The sequence below is a fragment of the Schistocerca piceifrons genome, chromosome X (genome assembly GCF_021461385.2).
Source record: "Schistocerca piceifrons isolate TAMUIC-IGC-003096 chromosome X, iqSchPice1.1, whole genome shotgun sequence".
In the NCBI taxonomy this organism is placed as follows: domain Eukaryota; kingdom Metazoa; phylum Arthropoda; class Insecta; order Orthoptera; family Acrididae; genus Schistocerca; species Schistocerca piceifrons.
In genome coordinates this window covers 922842835-922861945 of record NC_060149.1, presented here as the reverse complement: position 1 = coordinate 922861945, position 19111 = coordinate 922842835, and the positions used below count along the sequence as shown (strand labels likewise).

Here is a 19111-nt window from a genome sequence, read left to right as displayed (position 1 = left end):
CATCACATAGAGCAATATTTGTAACTTGGAATGTAAATGTGATATGCAATTAACAGATGTTACCCTCTCATGTGGAAATTAAAATGTGTTTCTTTCAATAGTTTATTCATTATTTCTCTTCTGCACGTCCATACAAATGTTTCCACAAAGTTTGTCGTATGATCATTCGTTTTTTATAGGTGTCCTCTTAAGTAGCAAAAGTTTAATTATAACCCCACTCTACATCAACATAACATTCATCCAGATTTGAGAAGATATTATTTCCCTCTCAAAATTATCTTACTAACATTCAGAAGTGAGGCATGCAAAAACCATAGAAAACAATTTGGAAGACAGTATTACAATTTTAGCTATGTCCTAGTGACCATCATGCCAGTATTTCACTTCTTTGTCTGTTTTACTGCTACTACTACTACTACTACTACTGCTGCTGCTGCTGCTGCTGCTGCTATTATTGGCGAGTTGTATAGCTAATATCTTATATTTGCAAATGAAATTTGAATACATAAAGGATATTATTTTCCTACTTTAAATATAAGGCAATTTTTTATCAGAAGATAGCTGCCCTTGCTATATTTACGAAAAGCCAGAAAGCTTATGATTTATTTTGAAACACAGACAAAAAACCATCTCGGAGATGTACAAGTCTGTTAATGCTGGTAAATTAGACATCCAAGAGAGGATGGAATACAAGGAAAATAGGAATGCAATATCTTCCTAAGAGAAAAATGAAAAATCTGAACAAGTATGTCAGTATGAGAACTACAGTGACAATTAGATGGAGATGCAAATTCACCAGTTGTGGAGGATTAAAATCTTTGCTTTTCTTCAAAATGCTGTATTTGTTCCCTTTCAACAGCCTAATATTCACAGGTTGCCATCTGTGGTCTTAGGTTTTTTTTAAATTTTTTATTTTCTTGTGTGTGTGTGTGTGTGTGTGTGTGTGTGTGTGTGTGTGTGTGTGTGTCCTTCTCTGCAGAAAAATACTGTTACATATACTGTTCAAATGACTTTATTCTTTGTGTGTTAGTAGCTCTCTGCTTTTACTGCTCATTCTAGACATAAGTTACCTCTCAGGCAAATGAGCTATATTTCTTCCACTAATTGCAGTAGTTGTTGTTGTTTTAGGCTTGTTTTGTTTGATTTTAAGTATGTTTATCTGAGAGATAGGGAGAGTGTTGTTATGTTTCATCACATTTCAACAGTCTATTTTTTAATTTTTTTATATCCATTTGGCTGTAGATATAAAATAATATTTTTTCCAGTACACTTTTTAAACCATTAGCTAATACAAACGACATACTTGTTGCATTACAGGCTCAACTGTGTTAATGAATGGCAGCTCGTCTTCTAGTTATTATGAAGTGTCATCCACTGTGACAACTGATCAAATACAATCTGTGATAGGAAGTGATAAAAGTCCTTCCCTGTTGACCCCTCATTCTGACTTGCTCAAGTCCCCATTGTTCTCTACGGATATGCCTGGAATAATGCCTGGTACAGTTATTGGTAGGTACATCGTTACGTGCGTTTTTTGGTGTGGAAGGGAACTTTGTGTTGCAAACTTAGTGTAAAGTAAAATATCCTGGTTAGGATACTGGCTGTGGCATCTTCATTTTCTTGGTAAAAGCACAATTCTTTCAGAATATGACAATGTTTACAACCTTCTTATAAACCACTGCTAAAAGTCCCTCTTGAGCATTTTGCTATACTAATTGTGAATGCTTGCAAGCTATTCAGTATTTGCAATTATGATATTTTATTGTTCTTGTAATATAATGCTCCTTTATTGCAGGATTTGATTCATCAGTTAACAAGCTCGATTATTCAGCATCTGAATCAGGCTTTGCTTCTATGCATTCTGTGCGAAATTCGTGCCAAAGCTACACTGCATCGTCAGTATCTTCACAGCAGTTCAGCTCATCTGTGTCACGTTCATCTCAGCAAAGTACTATTTCCTGTGAATCTACCAGCAGCAGGACATGGCAGGTGACAACCTACAAATTTATTAACTCTTTGTGCACGTGAGTAGATTCTCAAACAAAATACTTAGTGAGGTGAACAAGTGTACATTGTGTGTTCCTTGGGAACAGAACTGAGGGCACTTGTATGTTAAGTTCCATTTGAAGCTACAACAGTGGTTAAAAATGGGACAAAAGTTTCTTTGAATGTTGAAATTAAACTGAATTAAGCTAAAGTAGTAGTTAATAATTGTGAGTAAACAAGAAAAATGTGTACCTAGCAACCACCAAAAGTATAACTCATCATCATAATCATACCATCATCTTTATCATGTTGAACAGTTTACAGTTCCTGGCTATGGCAGCTTAGTACACAAGCCTCTCCATCTTTCCCTGTTCTCCCTCTCCACTCTGTCCCACTCTTCTCCCCTCTTCTTCACATATTCCTTCACTCCAATGATCTATGTGTCATTCAGCATTGTCCTACATCTCTTGCCCCCTGTTGTCCAAGGGTCTGTCTTGGTATCCTGCCAACTCCCATTCTTTTAACATGCCCATCCCATCTTAATCTCACTGTTTCTTTGCTCTCTTGCATGGGCTTCTGTTTCACTCTTTCTCTCACCACCTCTATCCATTCTAGTAAGTCCTATTCTGTGTCTTTGACATTTCATCTCACAGGCCTGTACCCTGCTCACCATGCCTTTTCTTCATTATCCACATTGCTGATGCATACGAGTATTGGAGCATAATACACTCGGTATAACATGTGCTTGCTTGTTGGTGATGTCCCTGTCCCAATCCAGTCTTATTGTACTCTGCAGGAATCCCTTGCTTCCCCTTTCTCCCACTGTCTTCTGTTGTGCACTGCAGGTAATTGGGACTTCTCACTTTCATTAGTACTTACCCTCTTAATACGTACATCCATTGCTCGTCCCCTCTTATTCCTCGTTGTCATCATCACTTCACTCTTCCTTGCATTAAATTTCAATCCATACTGTTCCACCACTCCCCCTCAAACATTTAGCCTTTCTTGTAACTATCCTTCTCCTCCATTTCCCTACTACATTGCTTTCATATTTTCATCTCCTATCAGCATTGCTACTCCTGTCAGTATTTCGTCTGTAATGGTAATGAATACTAGAGTGAGAAGGACATTGTACTTCACATTACTTTATTGTGCACTAGCAGTTCCGAGCATGACTAATTCTCAAAAGTATGTATAGCAACAGATGTGAATACACTGTCCTTGCGTTGGTATAGATGCACTAGAGAATAGGCCATGCCTGAAACTATTCATGCACAATAAAGTAAAGTAATCTGAAATACAGCCTGGTGGAACAATGACCTCCTTCAAATTTGTTGAGGCTGTGGTGCTCACCCAGAAGAAAATGGAAAAAAATAAAGGGGGCAGTGCACTCCCATACTTCAGCAAAACTGTAACTGCTAGTGTAAAATTATAAGAACAGAAGATGACAAATGAAAAAAAAATCTTAGGTGTACTGATTTTACTTTCTCATGCCTTGCCTTTATACCCAGTGAAGAAACATGTTATTCCAAATGGTATGTTGTTGTGAAACAGAAGCCCATGCAAGAGAGCAAAGAAACAGTGAGATTAAGATGGGATGGGCATGTTAAAAGAATGGGAGTTGGCAGGATACTAGTAGAAGCCAACCTCGGGGAAGATCAGTTTGGATTCCGTAGAAACACTGGAACACGTGAGGCAATACTGACCTTACGACTTATCTTAGAAGAAAGATTAAGGAAAGGCAAACCTACGTTTCTAGCATTTGTAGACTTAGAGAAAGCTTTTGACAATGTTGACTGGAATACTCTCTTTCAAATTCTAAAGGTGGCAGGGGTAAAATACCGGGAGCGAAAGGCTATTTACAATTTGTACAGAAACCAGATGGCAGTTATAAAGAGTCGAGGGACATGAAACGGAAGCAGTGGTTGGGAAGGGAGTAAGACAGGGTTGTAGCCTCTCCCCGATGTTGTTCAATCTGTATATTGAGCAAGCAGTAAAGGAAACAAAAGAAAAATTCGGAGTAGGTATTAAAATTCATGGAGAAGAAATAAAAACTTTGAGGTTCGCCGATGACATTGTAATTCTGTCAGAGACAGCAAAGGACTTGGAAGAGCAGTTGAATGGAATGGACAGTGTCTTGAAAGGAGGATATAAGATGAACATCAACAAAAGCAAAACAAGGATAATGGAATGTAGTCTAATTAAGTCGGGTGATGCTGAGGGAATTAGATTAGGAAATGAGGCACTTAAAGTAGTAAAGGAGTTTTGCTATTTGGGGAGCAAAATAACTGATGATGGTCGAAGTAGAGAGGATATAAAATGTAGGCTGGCAATGGCAAGGAAAGCGTTTCTGAAGAAGAGAAATTTGTTAACATCCAGTATTGATTTAAGTGTCAGGAAGTCATTTCTGAAAGTATTCGTATGGAGTGTAGCCATGTATGGAAGTGAAACATGGACGATAAATAGTTTGGACAAGAAGAGAATAGAAGCTTTCGAAATGTGGTGCTACAGAAGAATGCTGAAGATTAGATGGGTAGATCACATAACTAATGAGGAAGTATTGAATAGGATTGGGGAGAAGAGAAGTTTGTGGCACAACTTGACCAGAAGAAGGGATCGGTTGGTAGGACATGTTCTGAGGCATCAAGGGATCACCAATTTAGTATTGGAGGGCAGCGTGGAGGGTAAAAATCGTAGAGGGAGACCAAGAGATGAATACACTAAGCAGATTCAGAAGGATGTAGGTTGCAGTAGGTACTGGGAGATGAAAAAGCTTGCACAGGATAGAGTAGCATGGAGAGCTGCATCAAACCGGTCTCAGGACTGAAGACCACAACAACAACAACATGTTGTTGTTGTTATGGTCTTCAGTCCAGAGACTGGTTTGATGCAGCTCTCCATGCTACTGTATCCTGTGCAAGCTTCTTCATCTCCCAGTACCTATTGCAACCTATATCCTTCTGAATCTGTTTAGTGTATTCATCTCTTGGTCTCCCTCTACAATTTTTACCCTCCACGCTGCCCTCCAATACCAAATTGGTGATCCCTTGATGCCTCAGAATATGCCCTACCAACCGATCCCTTCTTCTAGTCAAGTTGTGCCACAAATCTCTCTTCTCTCCAATTCTATTCAATACCTCCTCATTAGTTATGTGATCTACCCATCCAAATGGTATACAATAACCATATTTTGCAATTTCCAGGACTAAATAGTGCTTCAGTATCAGTAACTGGTAACTGTGTGTACTTTCCTGATGTGTCATTACAGTTGTTGGGTATTTTATATTTACTTTATATTCAAAATTTATGCATCACCAAAGTGAACTAATAGTTTTCAGAGTTTTTCAAAATCAGTCTTGGGAGAAGGCAGTGTGGGTGGCAAAGGAGGGAAAGGGGGGGGGGGGGGGATAAATGGTTACCATATGTATAGCTTTCAATTCACATTCCCCTAACTAGTGACAAATGCCAAGCAGGTCAGAGTTCAGCTGGACTTGACTGATTCCAGCTATGATGAAGCTAGGGTTCACAAATTAGGTTCCAATTATAACCACCTGCCTTTTATTGCCACAAGATTGACTCATAAATTCACAAATTGAACAGAGTGTATAAAAATGGAATTTAATACATTACTTAGAAACAAATAAAGCAGAAAACCCCATCGTAAAGACCTTCAATTTAAAATAAACAATCTGCCAAAGAGACAAAGGAATGTTAAGAGAGATCCTTCATTAACATGTAGTCCTTAACACATTTACTGTTTCCCATTTGTGTGTGATTTGTGAAGGCATGTAATGTCGTGTCTGAATGGATCATATAGATTTTAAGTTGTTAGCTTGATCAAAATTGTTCTTGTTTTTACAAAAAATTAACTGCAGCAATTCATTTGGCCTGTTGTGTACCTACCAAATCCAATAATCAAAAAGCTCTCTGGAGAGTGCACCTGAGTAGGCACTATCAAAACTAAATGTTTCTTTCTGCAACAGGCCATGAACGTGACAAAATGTATTTGTTGTTTTTTGAATTAATGTAAAGTAGTTGTACCAAGTACTGAAAGACTAATTTACTTATTTGCATGTTTTGTTATAAAGAGGGAACAAGAACTAAGAAATAAAAATAAAGAAGGATGGTCTAAAATCTATTGAAAAACTTCCAATGATTAACCAGGGCTTATCACCAATTGTTTTGCAGTAAGGAACATTTTATCTCTGGAGACTTCTTACAGGGTAATTTAATCAGTTTGTTATCCCAGTTACCTTTGTGATTGTGTTTCATCAAGAATACCTGCACTCCAGTGCAAATACATGTAATATGGAAAGTGTGTCATATCAAACTTCAACTGCATTCTGCTCAACCCTTCTTGGAAGTTTAGTTTCTGATGGTGTTTGTTGTATGTAACAAGAGGGTGGACAAACCATAAACAAACCTAATGCCATCAAATTTATATCATTCAAAATTAATTAACTTTTGCCATTGGCCAACAACTATTTTTATTCGGAGTTTGAAGAAAGGATAAGGACGTGTCTGAAACAAATTTCATGCCAACAGTTGCATTTCAGCATTGGTCCTCAAGTGGTCTTTGCCAAGAGCTTTCTGGAGCAGCCCAAACATGTGGTAGTACCATGGTGCCAAGTCTGGGCTGTAGGAGACATAATGCATGTTATTTGTTGGATTGTTATGGTGTGAGGTCTGAGGTCTGGCATTGTCGTGGAGGAGAAAGTTGCTTCCGATCAGGGTACTGTGGCTTTTTGATTAGTAGGTTGTTCAAACTTAGTGAAAAAGAATTCAGTGGGGCAGCATTTATGGCCCAATGTTCCTGCAGGAAACTAACCAGCAGAATGTCTTTGCAGTCCCATGGCCAAGGGCACCGATATGTACATGGACACGACTGTGACGTTACCAGCAGATAACAGTGTCCCTTCGCTACACCTCCTCCCCTCCGTGCTGGCTTTCTTCAGTTCAGGGGTATCATGATGAACCCAAGTGTCATTGCATACTACTACTTGTGCCATGAAAGCATCACCATCTTCCTCATGTCATGCTGAAGTCTCATAAACTGCAGTTATTGCAACTTTCTGTCATTTCCTGGAAATACCAACTCAACCTCACTGATGGACTGAATACAAATGAGCAGTGTTCTACCATCTAGTCTACCACTACCAGTTTTTAAAAATATATCCATAATCCTAAATGAAAAATCTTTTACACTACTGTGTCAACAATCCTTACTCATATAGTCACTGCTTTACTGAAGATCTGAAGTTGAGCTAGAAAACTCTTTTGAAAATCTTAGATAAACAACAGTTGCATTCATATAATCAAAAACAAGTACATGCCACAGCCTTTCTATATCAATTGACTTTATTCAGATTGATTTTTACAATAATGTGCAGTAAAATACAATTTTCCTGTTCTACTGCTCATTGTGCTCATAGCGTTCGTTAACCTACCTGTGCCGCCTGGGTCATGTGAAGTCATGAGCACCTTACTGTGTCTAGGGGGCAGTGACTGTGGCTTAACTATGAAGATAGCAATGATGGGGGAAAAAAAAGAATAATAGAAAACTTAGTCAAAAGGTGAGCTACATGCTGATAGGGTGAATGACTGTTAAAGAAAGTATGAAGGCTCTCCTGTGTTGACTTTTTTATTTCCTAATTACTCAGAAAAATGAAGTAGGTTTCCTAATCATCAAATGAAAACTTCCAAAGAGGATGGTTGTATTGCCTGGAGGCAATAACATGTTGTGGGTGAAGCAACAAGAGACTGTGATTTATTGGTGGAACACTTAGAAACAGGACTACTACAGAGACTGCTTACACTACACTTGTCTGCCCTCTTCTGAAGTATTTCTGTTTGAGAACAGAATGGTACAGAAAGAGCTTGAAGGTGGTTCAATGAGCCCTCTGCTAGGCACTTAATTGTGAATTGCAGAGTAATTGTGTAGATGTAGAGATGAATTCCATGAAAGGGACTTCGGATATCCCACCAAGGACATCAGTTCACAAACAAATGATGAATTATGGCTGCATCAAAAACCTGGTAATACTCTCATAGATGCAGGGATAGTGTGGGCTCTTGTAGTGTCCTGCATGAAATAACTATGTATTTTCATCAGTTGTTAGTTCTTTGAGGAAAGACTGCAGTGTATTATTCACATACCAATAAGGACTTACAGTAAAATAATTCACGATTCCCCAACTGCACTCCACTCTTGTTCTTACAGTCGTGATCAAATTTGATTTGGCTGCCATGGGTGTAAACTTTTTGCCATTTTGAGTAAACAATGTGTTACCCAAGGTGCACCAAGAAAAATACGGAGCTTCCTCGGCCATGTCAGAATCAGTCACTGCATGACCAAATGTATGTTACATAATTGGGGAATGACTGATGAAGACCAGAGCAATTGCGAACAGCGGTACAAAATATAATGGAAAATATTTTGCATGATTTCCCAAAAAGAAAATTAATGGGTACCTGGAAAGACTTTGCTGGCACGACACCTGCTGCAGTCAACTGCCTGAAGTTTTGGATATCCAGCTACAATGAGAAACGACTGTCTCAACATCCTTTAGCTACTATCTTTTCCCCAGCTTTACACACACCAGATGTAGCACTGATATCGAGCAACAGTATCTGGATTGTTGAGTTGATGCACTACCATTTCAGCTAGAGTTTGTGCACCGATCTGTGAGCAGGTGATACTTGCACACTGGTCTGAAGTGCTAAATGGCGCAACAATTTTCTAGGGCTTCTTTCCAAGTCCATTTCAAACTCCTTTTAGTTTATTCTCAGTTAAAACTGATACTTTACATGCTACACTTCTGAGAAACAGGTCATAACTTCTTGTGGTGACTGCAGCATGTTTCTGAGGGTACTGGTTCCTGTGCAAGGCTGGAGACTGTACGTGGAACACCCTGTGTGTTGTTCATAGTGAAGAGCCCTCCCTGTTCTTCATTTGTTGAGTGAAGCAAAGTCTTAGTACCCCAAATTGACAGGCGCTCTCCCCTGTCTGGAGATTTAATTTTGAGCAGGGGTATTTAAAACCTGCCCAATAATTGGTATTGTTTTGGGATTGGTGGGCCACCTCTTCCTTTCCAGTGGTAACTCTCCATGTTACTTTGTATGTTCAAATGGCTCTGAGCACTATGGGACTTAACATCTGTGGTCATCAGTCCCCTAGAACTTAGAACTACTTAAACCTAACTAACCTAAGGACATCACACACATCCACGCCCGAGGCAGGATTCGAACCTGCGACCGTAGCGGTCACGCGGTTCCAGACTGAAGCGACTAGAACTGCACGGTCACACCGGCCGGCTACTGTATGTGTCTAGCATATTTTCTGTCACAAAGTGATCAGCACTCTGTACAACTGTTAATCACTAAAAGAAAGAACTGTTTATGTTTAAAAAAATTTTCTTTTTAAAATTCAGTTTTGTTCGCACCACGTGTGCTACAAGAACATAGGTGACCGGTTTCGGTCATATCACATAACCATCATCAGAGCCAGGCCATCCTTCGAAGATGGTAGGTGGAGCACACTTGTGGCCACCTGTTGACATCACAGCAGCTGAGAAGAGTGCGCCACCTACCACCTTCGAAGGGTGCCATGGGTCTGATGATGGTCATGTGATATGATCGAAACTGGTCACCTATGTTCTTGTAGCACACGTGGTGCGATAAAGACTGAATTTTAAATAGAATTTTTTTTTTAATTTTTTGATCGCTGTTCCAAAAATGTTTATTAAAATTGTTCAAAGTATTCATGTTGTTTGTTTAGTTCAAGATCATTTGAGATATGCATAAAATAAAACCATATCACACTTTGTTCAGGCCCAGTTATAGTCTTCCTCATAGAGATATGTAAACTATCTTCTGTCTAATACACAAAGAGCAGAATTAGTTTGTGTTGTGGATGATACTAGCATTGTAATCAGTCGAAGCATACATACAGTGACAGAATAAATGGTAAAAAAAAAAAAAAATCTTAAACATATCAACTGGTTTTCTGGAAATGCTCTCTCTCTCTCTCTCTCTCTCTCTCTCTCTCTCTCTCTCTCTCTCTGTGTGTCAATTCTGTACATGTAGAGGTGCCACACCAGTGAGAAATAGTAAATAGGGTTCAAACTTAGAAACTTTTGTGTGTCCAATGCAAATTTTGTAACTCTTAAAACAACTTAGTTGGGGAGACACAAATCAGTAAGTTGACATATTTTACATATTTTCCTTCAATAATGTCATATGTAAGGACCTGAAAAAAATCACAGTTCACAATTTGCGAAAAATGGAATATTCAAATTCTGCCTCAAAATGCAAAAACATGAAATTACCTAATAAATGATATTTCACAGGGAACTGTATCCAGATGAGCTATTTTATCAGAGATGGTTTGAAATAGCTCTATTTTCTGCGTGTAAATACTGAAAATTGTACTTAGTTTTCAGTTACTGGTATTGCAAATCATCTAGAGAAACCAAATTTGTAAATATAATGTGTGTTAGACCCTGTTTTCAAAATTACAAGTGAGCTCAATGCTTTGGTGTCAAGCCAGTGGTAGGCAGTTGAATGGTCCATTTAATATGGCATAGACACTTTAATGTGGCAATTTTAGGATATAGGTGTTTTGAACTGTGTTTGTGTCAAATACTGGTAGAGATTAGCTTCAACAACCTCGTTTATGACACTGCCAACATTGACAAGCATATGTGCGGTAGCCGTTACTGAATGCTGTGTGTTCTGTGTTGCTCTTTCCTTCCTTTACTTATTTTGAAAGCAATGAGGAAACATGGGGTTCATTTGCGACCATGAAACACAAAAAGTGGTCAACAATCCCTATGAGTACATATCAAGTTATGCTTTCCTGGAAACAGAGAATAGAGGTTTGGAATGAAATTTTCACTTTGCAACGGAGTGTGCACTGATATGAAACTTCCTGGCAGATTAAAACTGTGTGCCGGACCAAGACTCGAACTCGGGACCTTTGCCTTTCGCGGGCAAGTGCTCTACCAACTGAGCTACCCAAGCACAACTCGTGCCCCATCCTCACAGCTTTAATTCCGCCAGTACCTCGTCTCCTACCTTCCAAACTTCGCAGAAGCTCTCCTGCATACCTTGCAGAACTAGCACTCCTGGAAGAAAGGACTGGCGGAATTAAAGCTCTGAGGACAGGGTGTGAGTTGTGTTTGGGTAACTCAGTTGCTAGAGCACTTATGCACGAAAGGCAAAGGTCCCAAGTTCGAGTCTCAGTTCAGCACACAGTTTTAATCTGACGGGAAGTTTCATATGAGCCCACACTCCACTGCAGAGTGAAAATTACATTCTGGAAACATCCTGGCTAAGCCATGTCTCTGCAATATCCTTTCTTCCTGGAGTGCTAGATCTGCAAGGTATGCAGGAGAACTTCTGCGAAGTTTGGAAGGTAGAAGACAAGGTACTCCTGGAATTAAAGCTGTGAGGACGGGGTGTGAGTCATGCTTGGGTAGCTCAGTTGGTAGAGCACTTGCCCGCGAAAGGCCAAGGTCCCGAGTTTGATTCTCAGTCTGGCACACAGTTTTAATCTGCCAGAAAGTTTCAGAGAATAGAGGTGTAGACTGAATGCCCTCACAGAACGCATTTCCCTGCACCACTCGTCTCCTCTGTGGTGATCAAAATTCTAGTTTGTGTGCACTTGTGGCTGCCGGCCAGTTTATAGTGTCCTCCGCCTGCACTATAGTATGGCCTGAAAGTCTCTCCCTAACATGCTAATAGAGTTATTTTCATTTCTTCTTCTACAGTAAGTATCATCTAGTATGGCAGACCACAAAAGCTTGTAATCAATACTCTACAGGTTTTGTAATTATTAAATTGGGCAGGAAAAGAAAAATAGTGTCAAGAAACACATTAAATCAGAGACAGGAAAATGGTGCTGCTTCTCAACATAAACAATCATTTGTTGAACGCTTAAATAGAGTCAAAAGAAGAAAACAAGCAAAGACCATTTTGGAAGAATGCTGTTGAAGTTCTTGCAAAAGTAAACATTCCAGTCAAAAAACTCACAAGTCACCAATTTTTTGAACAGTCACTTTTGACACTATAAAGCTTCGTCTTCACACAGATAGCATAACAACCTTTTAAATTTGTACTTATAATTGTTTGTAAACAAAATTAATTTGGTGTGACTTTCAGAAAAATAATACTAATTTTGCTAAAAATAGGTGCTATATTTTCAGGTTCTTATTCGTATGGAATAATGTTGTGGGATAACTCGTCTTTTAGAAAGAAAGTTTTCATTTCTCAAATATGTGCTGTAAGAATAACATGTGTTGCTTACCCACAGCAATCTTGGATGTAAGTCGTCTGTTCAAAGAGTTAGCAATTCTGACTAGTGTTTCACAGTACATTTCTTCCCTCATGAAGTGTGTTGTAAATAATACAGTGCAGTTCAAAAGGAACAGTGATCTAAATAATTACAGTGCTAGAAAAAAAATGACATTGCATATTCCACTCCACATAAAGGTTGTCTAGCACAAAAAGCTGTGCACAATACTGCAACCACTATTTTGGATCACTTGCCCAGTGATATAAAATGTCTGTATACAGCAAAGTCAAATTTGAAAACAAACAAAAAATTCTTCGTGGCAACACCACCTGTTCCATAGAAGAATTTGTATTATGGTAATGTGTAAAACTGATTAACGGTTGTATATGTTAATAATAATAATAATAAACCCACCTTGTAAATGGTCACCATATAGCCATATTTACAAATTTATTATTCATTTAAATGTAAAATGACTTGTTTCACGTCATTACAATTTATTGGGCAAATGGTCCATGGAAAATGAAACAAACAGACAGACTGAGGGTGGAACCAGACACCATCCTGTCTGCTGATAAAGTCCATAGTTACTTTTAATTTGGTAGAATTCAAAAATTAGTGAATAAAAACTACATATTTTATTCACATTTTCTATATTTTCAGAGAGAGAGGGGGGGAGGGAGGGAGGGGGTGCTGAACTGTCTCATATGTGCACTTTTTCACTGTTGTTGAATGTAGAAACACTATGTGCTTCACTGTCAAATCATACAAAATACTTATGTAATGACAACAATCAAAGAAATAAGTGTATTAACGTGACACGAGAGAGACCCATGCACCTTCAAATCTCTCTTCATTTATGGAGCTATTGGTTACTGGAATTAAGAGTTTTCACAGGCAGATGGAGTTATGAGGGTTTACATTACATATCGTCGATGTATGGTACAGTCATTTCAGATTTCGATTTCTGTGTTGTGATGAATTCAAAGAGTAATTTTAAGTTTCTAACTACAGGTACACCAGTCAAGCACAAAAACAGAAACAAGCTTCTCAAACACAAATGTAGTATCAGGTGAAGGAAGTAGTCCTTCCCCACCAGCACTGCCACAGAAGACCCGTCAGTCGACACGGAGGCGTGATCGGCAGCTGTCACAGTATGATAATGTGCCAGGGGGAGGGGAAACTGTCAGCACAGAAGTAGAACGACCTGCTGTGGCAGGCTGCCCTGTCCATGCTGCACAGCAGTCCAGCTGCTGTAGTCCAGATGGGAAACCTCCACCTCTGCCATTAAAGAAGAGACACAGTAAGTACATAGTAGTTGGTGATGTGGTTACAGCTAGTATGTGTTTAATCTGAGCACATGTTGTGTTTTATGTGGCTACTCATAATGCTTCTGTGTGCCATCGGACAAAATTGTTATTAGTAATTTTGGGGTTAATGTAGTAGTAACATATGAAAACTGTCGGCCGAAGAAATTTTACCAACTTTCCTTCAGAGCCATTCAGTTTCACATTTTTCATTATGTTTCATTGCTATAATATTCTCATAAAATGCCTAAAGATATGGTCATTGATAATCATATTTCTTGTACTGTGCAAACCGTACAAATAATCACCAGTAGACAATAAAGGGCGTTTGTGAATTCTCTGTCCTTTGTGTTCTTTTAATGGTACTTGTTTCATACAAATGTAGTTGCTGGTATTACGGTAGTTATAACTATTTACCCCCTTTTTTTGATCTTGGCAACGCCCTCAGTTTTCCTCAGGGCAGTGAACTAAATTAAATATGTTTGTTTCTCAGTGTTCCAATCAGTGGCATACTCTGGTAAGTTTCGTGCGGGTATGTGCTTTTAGATATTGTAATATTTTCATTTGTGATTGATTGTATCACCATCCTGTTATGTTTATGTTGAAGTTTAGTTATTCTTAAGTTACACATTAAAGAGCAACTGTCATTTATTTTGTATGGATAGCACGTAGAAATATTATCAGTGTTCATTACTTCGTACATGTGTTTTGTTTCTTATATGTGGTGGTGTGTTTATAGTTAAGGGAATAAGAGTTTTCTGAAAAGTAAGATAATATTTATCCTCTTAATGCTGTTCAGCTGAAACAGTGCCAAACATTAGTCATGTTTTCGTGTCATATCTCTCTTGTGTTCTCTGGTATTAAAATAATAATTTGATTTTTGGGTAGTGCAAACAGCAATTACACAAGACTTCAGCTGTAAAAATGTAGTCTAATAAACATACAGTACTGAATTTTTGTTCTATCATTTGTGTAAAGAACATACCTTTGTATAGTTTTCTCCTGAGACCATATTCAAGTGGGATTTTCTGTGTTTGACGTATTAGAAGAGGAATACACAAATTTATGTTTTGTATAATATAGATGCTTTACAGTGATTATATTTTGTACCATGGAATCATATATGGAGTATTCTTAATCAAATGTCCCTCCACTTTGTCATCTCTGCTTCATTACTGCCCCCACTGAGAAGATGCCATTTTGTTCCACTTGCATTTTTATCTATCTTTTCTCTGAAGTTGAATTTCGTGACAAAAAACCTAGAGGAAAATGTATCGGAGTCCATTTATAATTTTGAAAAAGATGGACTCTTTTTTGCTATTAGGTCCCCTTTCCTAATACAATAAGGCACATCACTTTTTTGCGGAATGACAAAATAATAACCTTGCCTGCTGGTATATGTCTTGTTACATTGTTAGTGAAAAATTCTCCATAAACAGCTCCAGTCAAGAGACTGGGGCAGTGGCTGTGTGTCTGTGAATATTAATTTTTCTTCATTGTTGACTAAATATGTTAACTTACTTTTCAGAAAAACTTCATTAACACAGAGCTTGTAACATCCACTGTGAACTGGTGGTTATCAGGAAATTTTTTGTGTTGTTAATTTGTTTGAATGTAGTGTTTTTAACATTCTTTCAGAGAAACAAATTTTTGTTGTTATCGTTTAAATTGAGTTGTTTTTCCACTTGTACCTCCAGGCTTTTCACAAGTAGTGCTTTTGGCTGCAATTTTAAGTTATTGTTTGTCATATTCTGTCACTGTAAATGTACATACTTACCACTCGGTAAGAGTATTCACCAATAGCTTTTTGGTTTTTTAATAAGAGCTTCTTTGCATGAAATAATTTATATTCCGAAAAATAGAAAATGAGATAAATTACAAAACATTTTGATCTAACTATGAATATGGACTAGCAAGTTTAGATTGATTAGTGGAAATACATTGTTCAACTGCACTTGCTATGCGTCTGTCTGTGGACTCTGGATCAATAGCTATCTTGTACTAGTGAAATAGTTTATAGTGATGAGAGAGAGGAGAACTATAAATGTGAAGAGACTAGTTCTGTAATATGCTGCTCAGTTGTTCAGTAACATAATTTTATGTTGGTGGTGGTTACTATTAATCTACAGTTTATGCCGTGCAGCTGCTAAAATACCATTCTAATGAATATACACTCATGAGTAATTGAATTAGTTGTGTTAAGGTGAGAGGGCTCCTATTACTGCAACGAAAGAAATAGTTGCACCTGTCACATGATATTTACGTCATTAGATCGTGTGCTGACCGCTGTGCAGGATGGTCAGTGTGGGAAATCCACACACTTGACTGTGACCATATTGTTGGCACCTGACACATTAGACTCTCCATATGCGAGTTCAAGTAAGCAGCGTAATTTTCTCGTGCCGCTGTGTCGAGGATGCATTGTGAGAATCCAGGATGACGACAACGATGATGACAACTGATACCTCCTGGACCCACCACATTGCTGTCCTGTATAGAAGCCAGTGCCTGCCCCATATGAGCTTCTATGTTCTACATCTACATCTACATCCACATGGACATTCCGAAAATCACATTTAAGTGCTGGGCAGAGGTTTCATCGTACCACCTTCACAGTTCTCTGTTATTCCAATCTCGCAGAGTGCGTGGAAAGAACGAACACCTATATATTTCCATACGAGCTCTGATTTCCCTTATTTTATTGTGGTGATCATTTTTCATTATGAAGGTCAGTGTGAACGAAATATTTTCGCATTCGGAGGAGAAAGTTGGTGATTAGAATTTTGTGAAAAGATTCCATCACAACGAAAAATGCCTTTGTTTTAATGATGTCCAGCCCAAATTTTGTATCATTTCAGTGACACTCTCTCCCATATTTTGCGATAATACAAAACATGCTGCTCTTCTTTGAACTTTTTTGATGTACTCCGTCAATCGTATCTGGTAAGGATCTCATGCCGCGCAACAGTTTTCTAAAAGAGGACGTACAAACATAGTGTAGGCAGTCTCCTTAGTAAATCTGTTACATTTTCTAAGTGTCCTGCCAATAAAACAGTCTTTGGTTAGCCTTCCCCACAACATTTTCTTTGTGTTCCTTCCAATTTAAGTTGTTCATAATTGTAATTCCTAGGTATTTAGTTGAATTTACAGCCTTGAGATTTGACTGATTTATCGTGTAACTGACATTTAACACATTCCTTTTAGTACTCATGTGGATGACATCACACTTTTCGTTATTTAGGATCAACTGCCAATTTTTGCACCATTCAGATATCTTTTCTAAATCATTTTGCAATTTGTTTTGATCTCCTGATGACTTTATTAGTCAATAAATGACAGCTTCATCTGCAAACAACCTAAGATGGCTGCTCAGATTGTCTCCCAAATGGTTTATATAGATAAGGAACAGCAAAGGGCCTACAACATTACCTTGGGGAATGCCTGAAATCACTTCTGTTTTACTCTATGACTTTCCGTCAGTTACTACGAACTGTGACCTCTCTGACAGAAAATCACAAATCCAGTCACATAACTGAGACAATATTCCATAAGCACGCAATTTCACTACAAGCTGCTTGTGTGGTACAGTGTCAGAAGCATGATTATGGTACAAAGATTAGTATGGCCACAGAAACGTTCACACTGAGTGCTCATAGCCTGGAGAAACTGCATTTAGATTGATGAATCACAGTACGTGTTAGTATTGCCAAGGGCAAAGTATATGTAAATCATAAATAATATAAGGTAATGCATCTTACTCACCAGGAGGCCACAGTTCATGCAATTTGTGGACATAAATTCACTGAAAAAAAAAAAAGTTAGTCACCCCTAGGAAAATAGTTACAAACATCATTTACTATCGTATAATTCTGCCCCTGGTCTTGATAACTGTCTGGATTCAGTTAGGAAATGAGTCCACAAGGTTGTGCAGATATGTCACATCCAGGTTAAACTATTTGCTGAGAATTTGATCTCTTAATTCCATCAAATTGCAAGGATCCTGATGTTAGTGTTTTACCCACTATTCCATCATGTCCCCCTGATGTGTTCTATGGGGTTCAAGTCAGGTGCTTTTGCAGGGTACGCATAATGCGATAGTGTGGGTGAGTGCTCAGAAAAACAGTAACATATTCTTATAACCCACTGAATTTTGCTGTCGTCTCTTAATGTACCTGTGTGGGCAGTGGCCTCTTGTGAGATGCCCAAGTCCAAATGTTCATTGTGTATAATTATCGTAGCAGTGTTTTGCTAACAGGGTGAGATGGGTCTTCATTCACTGCCTGCAGCATTTCCTATTGGTTTTGGAAGCCACTTTGACTCACAAGCCATGAAACTCATCTCCGGTCCCTCCCAGTAAGAATCTTTTTCTGACCACAATTCTGACGTCATGTTTTGTGCCCACATGTGTTACACCACTGCTTGTAGACATGCTGAATAGTCTGCTGTGAAACACAAACAAATCCATCAACGTCGCACACCATATGGCCATGGGCACAGCAAAACACGATCGCCACTTTTAGCCTCTCTCACATCCTTACATTTAACCATGTTTACATACAATGTCTGCCTGAAACATAAATGTCTTGCTTATTACTACTGCATTATGCTCACATAGAGGCAGTGCATGTGAGGTTGAGCCTGTAACTCAATAACTGTGCCATCTGTAAAAGCTTAATGAGTCATCTCTGCTTGCGTACTGGGGTGACTAATTGTTTTGTCAAGCAAGCTGATTATTGTGAGGGCGAAGTACATGTGAGTTGAAAAATGGCTCTTGATATATCTGCCATCATCTGCCACTGGCAAACAATGTAGGAGTCTACTGCCCAGTCATGTACATCACCTTGCAGGTGACTTGTACCTTCAGCAAAACAAAGCACCATCCCATCATCTGTGAATTGTGTCGAAATGATTTGTGGGGAGATCCAAAGGACATTAGAGTACTTTTGGAATCTCCTTCCAGATCACCTGATCTCAACCCCATTGAGCATATAGGGGTGCCATTGAGCGTCATCTTTATGCCTTGTACCCAGCCCCACCCGTTCAGCACGAGTTACAGGTAGCAGTTGAGCTTTATGGATCAGGATGGCTCCCCAGCTCTTTCTGTCTCTTGTGGAGTCTGTGTCACAATGCTTTCAACATGGGTAAGAAGAGTGCTACACACTAGTAAGTGGGTGTGTCTAATTAAATTTCTCATGAGTTTACTGTTAATACAGCTAACTAGTCTTTCCTGCAGAAGATGTGTATTCAGTCACTCTTCTCTCTTCCTCTTAATGCATTTATGTGTCATTGGGTTCTTTTATTTTGTTCTGCAGAAGTACTATTCTGATTGATGTTATACTTCACAGCAAATCCTCTCCAATACAAGTGTAATGCCTGATAATGCCTGTAAATGTTATTCAGTTTCAATTTAAGTTCTTTCTAATTTCCATGTTAAACTCTCCAGATTTTTCTGACAAGGATATGTAAACTTTTCTGAATACAGTAAACTTGTTATATTAACAAGTTAGCCACATCTTCATTTCCT

At 38.5% G+C, this 19111-nt stretch overlaps 1 protein-coding gene across 1 annotated transcript in view; it reads left to right on the top strand.

Annotated features, from left to right (window-relative positions):
* Positions 1-19111, top strand: part of LOC124721732 (guanine nucleotide-releasing factor 2) — a 387271-nt gene that overhangs the window by 265643 nt on the left and 102517 nt on the right. The window contains exons 7-9 of the mRNA XM_047246831.1: positions 1318-1509; positions 1796-1989; positions 13295-13583. Of these exons, the coding sequence (XP_047102787.1) occupies positions 1318-1509; positions 1796-1989; positions 13295-13583 (675 nt within the window). The remainder of the gene's footprint in view (positions 1-1317; positions 1510-1795; positions 1990-13294; positions 13584-19111) is intronic.